Below are 7,712 nucleotides of genomic sequence, written 5' to 3'. Positions count from 1 at the left end.
TCACAAGGCCGCAGGTCCAGATGGATTACCAGGACGTGTACTGCAAGCATGCGCTGACCAACTAGCAAGTGTCTTCACTGACATTTTCAACCTCTCCCTATCCGAGTCTGTAATACCAACATGTTTTAAGCAGACCACCATAGTGCCTGTGCCCAAGAACACGAAGGTAACCTGCCTAAATGACTACCGACCCGTATCACTCACGTCTGTAGCCATGAAGTGCTTTGAAAGGCTGGTCATGGCTCACTTCAACACCATCATCCCAGAAACCCTAGACCCACTCCATTTGCATACCGCCGCAACAGATCCACAGATGATGCAGTCTCTATTGTACTCCACACTGCCCTTTCCCACCTGGACAAAAGGAACACCTACGTGAGAATGCTATTCATTGACTACAGCTCAGCGTTCAACACCATAGTGCCCCCAAAGCTCATCAATAAGCTAAGGACCCTGGGACTAAACACCAACAGTGGTAGACTTGATCACCGACAACAACGAGACAGCCTGTAGGGAGGAGGTCAGAGACCTGGCCGTTTGGTGCCAGGACAACAACCTCTCCCTCAACGTGATCAAATACAAAGGAGATGATTGTGGACTACAGGAAAAAGAGGACCGAGCACACCCCCATTCTCCTCAATGGGGCTGCAGTGGAGCAGGTTGAGAGCTTCAAGTTCCTTGGTGTTCACATCACCAACAAACTAACATGGTCCAAGCACACAATGACAGTTATGAAGCGGGCACAACAAAACCTATTCCCCCTCAGGAGACTGAAAAGATTCGGCATGGGTCCTCAGATCCTCAAAAGGTTCTACAGCTGCACCATCGAGAGCATCCTGACTGGTTGCATCACTGCCTGGTATGGCAATTGCTCGGCCTCTGACCCCAAGGCACTACAGAGGATAGTGCAAACGGCCCAGTACATCACTGGGGCCAAGCTTCCTGCCATCCAGGACCTCTATACCAGGCGGTGTCAGAGGAAGGCCCTAAAAATTGTCAAAGACTCCAGCCACCCTAGTCATAGACCGTTCTCTCTGCTACCACACAGCAGTGGTACCAGAGAGCCAAGTCTAGGTTCAAAAAGCTACTAAATAGCTTGTACCCCTAAGCAATAAGACTCCTGTACATCTAGTCAAATGGCTACCCAGACTATTTGCATTGACCACCCCTCCTCTCTCCACACCACTGCCACTCTCTGATGTCATCTATGCATAGTCACTTTAATTAACTCTACCTACATGTACATATTACCTCAACTAACCGGTGCCCCCACACATTGACTCTGTATATATTGTTATTTTTTACTGCTGCTCTTTAATTACTTGTTACTTTTATCTCTTATTCTTATCCTTATTTTTTGAAACTGCACTGTTGGTTAGGGGTTCGTAAGTAAGCATTTCACTGTAAGGTCTACACCTGTTGTATTCATGTGACTAATAAAATTTGATTTGAAAATGGTGTGCAAAATAAGACAACAGCTAGAATGCAATACCATCAACCAACCAAACGATGTCAGTCAAGTACCATAAATGAAAACTTTCAATTGGCATAATTGAAACTAAGACATATTGAAACCTGAACTCAATAACATGAATTCAATGCTGATTAAACACATTTTGGCAAAATTCACAAATAAAACAGAATATATTTTCTTACTCTGTTACATATACACTATTATAACCTGGGTGCTTTGAGCCATAAAACTGGCCTTCTTTAGACTAGTTGAGTATCTGGAGCATCAGCATTTGTGGGTTCGATTACAGGCTCAAAATGTCCAGAAACAACTATTCTTGTTCTGAGAAATGAAGGCTATTCCATGCGAGAAATTGCAGAGAAACTGAAGATCTCGTACAACGCTGTGTACTACTCCCTTCACAGAACAGCGCAAACTGGCTCTAACCAGAATAGAAAGAGGAGTGGGGGGCCCACTCATTTTGAGTCTGTAATGGAACCCAAATATGCTGATGCTCCAGATACTCAACTAGTCTAAAGAAGGCCAGTTTTATTGCTTCTTTAATTAGCACAACCGTTTTCAGCTGTGCTAACATAATTGCAAAAGGGTTTTCTAATGATCAATTAGCCATTTAAAATTATAAACTTGGATTAGCTAACACAACGTGCTATTGGAACAGAGGAGCGATGGTTGCTGATAACGGGCCTCTGTACGCCCATGTAGATATTAAATTAAAAGTCAGCCGTTTCCAGCTACAATAGTCATTTACAACATTAACAATGTCTACATTGTATTTCTGATCAATTTGATGTTATTTTAATGGACACAAATTGTGCTTTTCTTTCAAAAACAAGGTCATTTCTAAGTGACCCCAAACTTTTGAACGGTAGTGTATATACACACTGAACAAAGAAGTTTGGAACCACCAAGACTCTTATTAGAGCTGGCCGCCCGGCCAAACTGAGCAATCGGAGAAGAAAGGCCTTGGTCAGGGAGGTGACCAAGAACCCGATGGAGAATCTTCCAGAAGGAAAACCATCTCTACAACACTCCATCAATCAGGTCTTTATGGTAGAGTGAGTGGCCAGACGGAAGCCACTCCTCAGTAAAAAGCACGACAACCCGCTTGGAGTTTGCAAAAAAGGCAACTAAAGGACTCTCAGACCATGAGAAACAAGATTCTCTGGTTTGATGAAACCAAGATTGAACTCTTTGGCCTCAATGCCAAGTGTCATGTCTGGAGGAAACCTGGCACCATCCCTACGGTGAAGCGTGGTGGCAGCATCACGCTGTGGGGAGGTTTATCAGTGGCAGGGACTGGGAGACTAGTCAGGATCAAGGGAAAGATGAACGAAGCAAAGCACAGTGAGATCCTTGATGAAAACCTGATCCAGAGCGCACAGCTAAGACAACGCAGGAGTGGCCCAGCCAGAGACCATAGCACTGTCTCTCTCACATTTATTATATGTCAATCACTACTGCAAAACATTATAAAAATTGGTAAAAGACGGGTGTCAACAGAAGTTGTGTAGTGTGGTCAGGCACTTTATTTTTCTGCAACATTAATTTGTTGAGTATATAAAAACGTTACCTGATATAATATATAAAAGGCGTGGTCAGATTTTTTAGGCCAAATAAAATCCCCCCCTTTTTTGTTTTTTACTGTAGTCCTGCTATTGAGATGCACCATGCTAGAACCCTTAACAGTATAACTCTTGTCTTCAATCCAGACATTCAGATATTGTGAAGACAAATTAGTCAGCCAAATTAAGATGATGAAATTAGGTAATTGGCTGGTAGACATCCTTTACCCCATCCTGCTTGCCCCCTTCTCTTGTCAGTAACCATGTCCATGACTGTCACCACTGAGCCTACCTACAGTTTCTCCGTCTCCTACAAAGGCATATAAACAAGCCAGCAGTGATGTTCAGACAGCTCATAAAATCACAGGGTTTGTTGTTTTAAGATTCTAATCTCTTACGGAAAGATACACGTCACGTCCTCTCTCTCCTCGTCTCCTTCTCAAAACCCATTGGAGGTCAGAGGGTAGGGACCTCTTTTTTCTCATCCAATTAGTTGTGAGCAGGAGACCTGAGGAGTATACAATCGAGACCTTTCCTAGGTCTCTGGTTTCATACAGGTAATTGCCAAAAATAAATGGAAACACTTGAGTAAATGGGGGAAACAAAGCATATTGAAAGCAGGTGCTTCCACACAGGTGTGGTTCCAGTTAAATAAGCAATTAACATCACATCATGTTTAGGGTCATGTTTAGGGTATAAAAATGCTGGGCAGGACATTAATTTGGCCATTATTTTGGCTACTATGTCTAAGCCCCAATAGGATGACAATTCCCCCATCCACAGGGCACAAGTGGTCGCTAAATGGTTTGATGACCATGAAAACGATGTAAACCATATGCCATGGCCGTCTCATGTACCAGATCTCAACCCAATTTAACACTTGAGAGATTCTGGAGCGTTGCGTGAGATAGCGTTTTCCACCACCATCAACAAAAAAAATGAATAATGGAATTTCATATGGCATCTCTCCAATAGGTCCAGACACGTGTAGAATATATGCCAAGGTGCATTGAAACTGTTCTGGCCCAACACCCCAAATAAGACACTTTATGTTGGTGTTTCCTTTATTTTGGCAGTTACCTGTACATACCACCTTAATGGATACGTGTGGCATACAGACACTAACTCAAAAAGTATTAGACATTGGCCCTCTCCCCAGGCTCCAGTTTGGCTAGTCAGAGCATCTAATGATAGTAATGAAGGTAGAGACTGGTCTTCTCTCATAATCAACCCGCTGCCTGTGGCTTGCCATTACAGACAGTCTATTCTCCGGCTCCATCCATACAAGGACAGAGAAACTCAGAGGGGCGTCTTGCTCCTCTTCCAGCAACTGCCGCGTGTCGAAGGCACTGGCAAACTGGTCGGTGCGCTCCTGGTAGGTGAAATCCAGCTGTAGCCTTAGGTCCCTGGTGTCATTTCCTGCTGGCAGCTTGAAGGTGGCTTGGACAAAGACCACATACAAGCCTGCCACGGTCACCTGGATGTGGGTCCTGTTCTTGGTCAGGAACATGCTGCCCATCTCCTTCCCCTCCTCCTCCCACTCCAGCTCACCAAAGATCTGTTTGGTCTGTTTGCTGGGGCGAGAGGCTGTTGGGAACCATACAACAGAGACAGCAAGGTCAACAAACGGAAGTAAAAAAAACACTAAAATAATCAAACGGTCTGGGTCAAACAACAACATCCAAGGTAAGTAGAAAAAGGTAAGTAAAGAAAATCTGTGTTTATATTTTCCTTTTTCAGTTACTTATAAACTGACACAGTAGGCCTATCAACAATGCAAAGTAATGACTGGGTCACCTTTAAGGAACAAACTGGAATTGGAGGAGGGACTTCTGAGAAATTTCCCCAAGTCTGTGGGACATGGAAGATGGTTTTTGTTTTCATTTTTCACAACAACAAAAGACACAAACATGCTCACTCAAAAGATATTGTTCTTCTAATCCCATTGAGGCTTCATTAAGCTTCCAAGGTATGGGTCATTCCCCAAACTTAAATACGGCAAACAGGTGCATTCACAAAATCTCACACAGTCATCAATTGTCACACCCCCACAGTATGATGTAAATATACGCAAGAACGCACACACAAACACTTCCTGCCTTAGTGTGGGGGTGCAGTTTCCTGTAACTCCAGGCTCAGTATTAAATGTCAGAGAGGAATGCTGTAGCATCGTTTTGACAAGAAAATATCTGTGCCTTCAAACAAAATGATGGTTGTCTTTTTAAATAGCTGTATATATGTCTAACTTTCATTTCCATCCACAGAATGAAGCTTACCATGAATTAGACATCCACTAGCTCCTGACGGTGATTCAACCGGCTAAAATAAAAAACAGGAGAACCAATTTACCATCCTCTCATGTACTGTTACACCTCAAATAATATAACAATTATAACCGAAATAGGAAAACATGTTGATGGAATATATTGCACAGACAATTCTCAATGTTTTCAATAATTTATTTTAAGTGTAAAGTTTGAATCAAACTAATATTTAGATTTTGCTGTGTTTTAGCGAATAGGCTGTATAGAACCCTAATCATTTTAACAGATCTGTGCTCAAATACAGCTTTATGTCTTGAGTCTGACTCTGGGCTTTGAGATGTTTAAAATCGTTCTCATCTCAAAGCCCAGTCAGGCTTAAGACATGCAGTAACAAAGCTATTTTATTTTCAGACTGAGCAAAAACAGTAAATTATCCAGCACTAGAGAAGTAACTACATAGAGTAGATACTGTAAGATTTATAACCCACTGTCATCTAATTGAAAATGAATTGAAATAAATATCTGTTCCATATTGGAAGTATATGGTCTGTACTGCATTACTCAGAAGAGTATTTACCTTAGCAGAATAAATCCAGATCAAACACGCTGCATTGACAATCAATGCTGCAAGGACAACCCCGGCAAGTCGAAAGCCTGTGAGACAAGTGTCATGTGCCATCCCCTTGCCAGCCAGGCTCTTGCAGAACTGTTGATGTGACTGGAAATGAACCAGTTGTGATCAGGTCTCTGACTTTAAGCTGCTATAGGATTTCCTATTCTGTGTTGGGGATTCCAGTAAGAGAGAGAACTGACGCATGAGGGGGGCGTATTGCAAGTGTGATCATGTCAAAAGCATGGGGGCTGACTATAATTTTTTTAATAATAAATATTCTTTTTTGGTCTTGCTCAATCTGATTGGGTGGGCCTGGCAGGGTCTGTGTCCACCCAGGCCTATGCCCCTGGTTGACTCCAATGCTTCCCACAGCTAAGTTGGCTGGATGTCCTTTGGGTGGTGGACCATTGTTGATACACACAGGAAACTGTCCAGCGTGAAAAACCTAGCAGTGTTGCTGTTCTTCACACAAACCAGTGCGCCTGGTACCTACTACCATCCCCCGTTCAAAAGGCACTTAAATCTTTTGTCTTGCCCATTCACCCCCTGAATGGTACACATACACAATCCATGTCTCAAATGTTTTAAGGCTTAAAAATCCTTCTTTAACCCGTCTCCTCCCCTTCATCTACACTGATTGAAGGGGATTTAACAAGTGACATCAATAAGGGATCACAGCTTTCACCTGGATTCACCTGGTCAGTCTGTCATGGAAAGAGTGATTTTAATGTTTGTATACTCTGTGCAGACTAATATTTGTTGAAGTTGCCAATGTTGTTAACTCTCATCCCATCAAGAGAATACGGTCATGACATATCAGTGTCTAAATCTATGCATGACCTGATAGGTGTGGGCGTAAGAAAACACTTGTATGGTACATGTTATGGTTGGAAGATTGTCACAATGAAGTGACTCATATTGATCACAACAACCATGTCAACTTTCCCCTCTGGAGGGAATCTATAAAAAGTAACCCACCAACTAAGCCCTTAAGTAACCCATCGTGGTTTTCCACGTGCTTTTTCCTTAAGTACTCTATAACAGTAGTGACGTCAATAAGCCCGTTCCTGTGATTCTTTTTTTTTTTAAAACATGAATTTATAACATGCAGGAAGTTACTTAGTGGTAATGAGGCTCTAACCACACGAACAGTAGACGGGTGGGCTTTGCCAGGAAATATGATATTGGGGTTAAATGTATTTACACATACAGAGCCTTCGGAAAGTATTCAGATCCCTTGACTTTTTCCACATTTTGTTATGTTACAGCCTTATTATAAAATGGATTAAGTCGTTTTTTCCCCGTTATCAATCTACACAATACCGCATATGACAAAGCAAAAACTGGTTTTGAGAAATGTTTGCTAATTTATTAAAAACTGAAATATGACATTTACATAAGTATTCAGACCCTTTACTCAGTACTTTGTTGAAGCACCTTTGGCAGTGATTACAGCATTGAGTCTTCTTGAGTATGAGCTACAAGCTTGGCACACCTGTATTTGGGGAGTTTCCCCCATTCTTATCTGCAGATCCGGTTGGATGGGGAGCGTTGCTGCACAGCTATTTTCAGGTTTCTCCAGAGATGTTTGGTCAGGTTCAAGTCCAGGCTCTGGCTGGGCCACTTAAGGACATTCAGAGACCTGTCCTGAAGCTACTCCTGCGTTGTCTTGGCTGTGTGCTTAGGGTCGTTGTCCTGTTGGAAGGTGAACCTTTGCCCTAGCCTGAGGTCCTGAGCGCTCTGGATAAGGTTTTCATCAAGGATCTCTGTACATCTTTGCCTTGATCCTGACTAGTCTC

The 7,712-nt window shown here is 42.6% G+C and overlaps 1 protein-coding gene across 1 annotated transcript; it reads right to left on the bottom strand.

Moving 5' to 3' along the window:
- Window positions 1-2,891: 2,891 nt before the first annotated feature.
- On the bottom strand, window positions 2,892-6,414 carry si:dkey-220k22.3 (uncharacterized). The gene is made up of 4 exons (XM_014143142.2): window positions 5,878-6,414; window positions 5,313-5,355; window positions 4,834-4,887; window positions 2,892-4,623 (listed from the first exon to the last, which is right to left on the bottom strand). Exons 1-4 carry the CDS (start codon window positions 5,977-5,979, stop codon window positions 4,208-4,210), a joined length of 615 nt encoding a protein of 204 aa, XP_013998617.1. The 5' UTR covers window positions 5,980-6,414; the 3' UTR covers window positions 2,892-4,207.
- Between the last annotated feature and the right edge of the window lie 1,298 nt (window positions 6,415-7,712).

The sequence above is a fragment of the Salmo salar genome, chromosome ssa01, assembly GCF_905237065.1.
Source record: "Salmo salar chromosome ssa01, Ssal_v3.1, whole genome shotgun sequence".
NCBI classification, from domain to species: Eukaryota; Metazoa; Chordata; class Actinopteri; order Salmoniformes; family Salmonidae; genus Salmo; species Salmo salar.
Note: the sequence above shows the minus strand (reverse complement) of the source record. Positions and strands in the feature narration are given on the sequence as shown.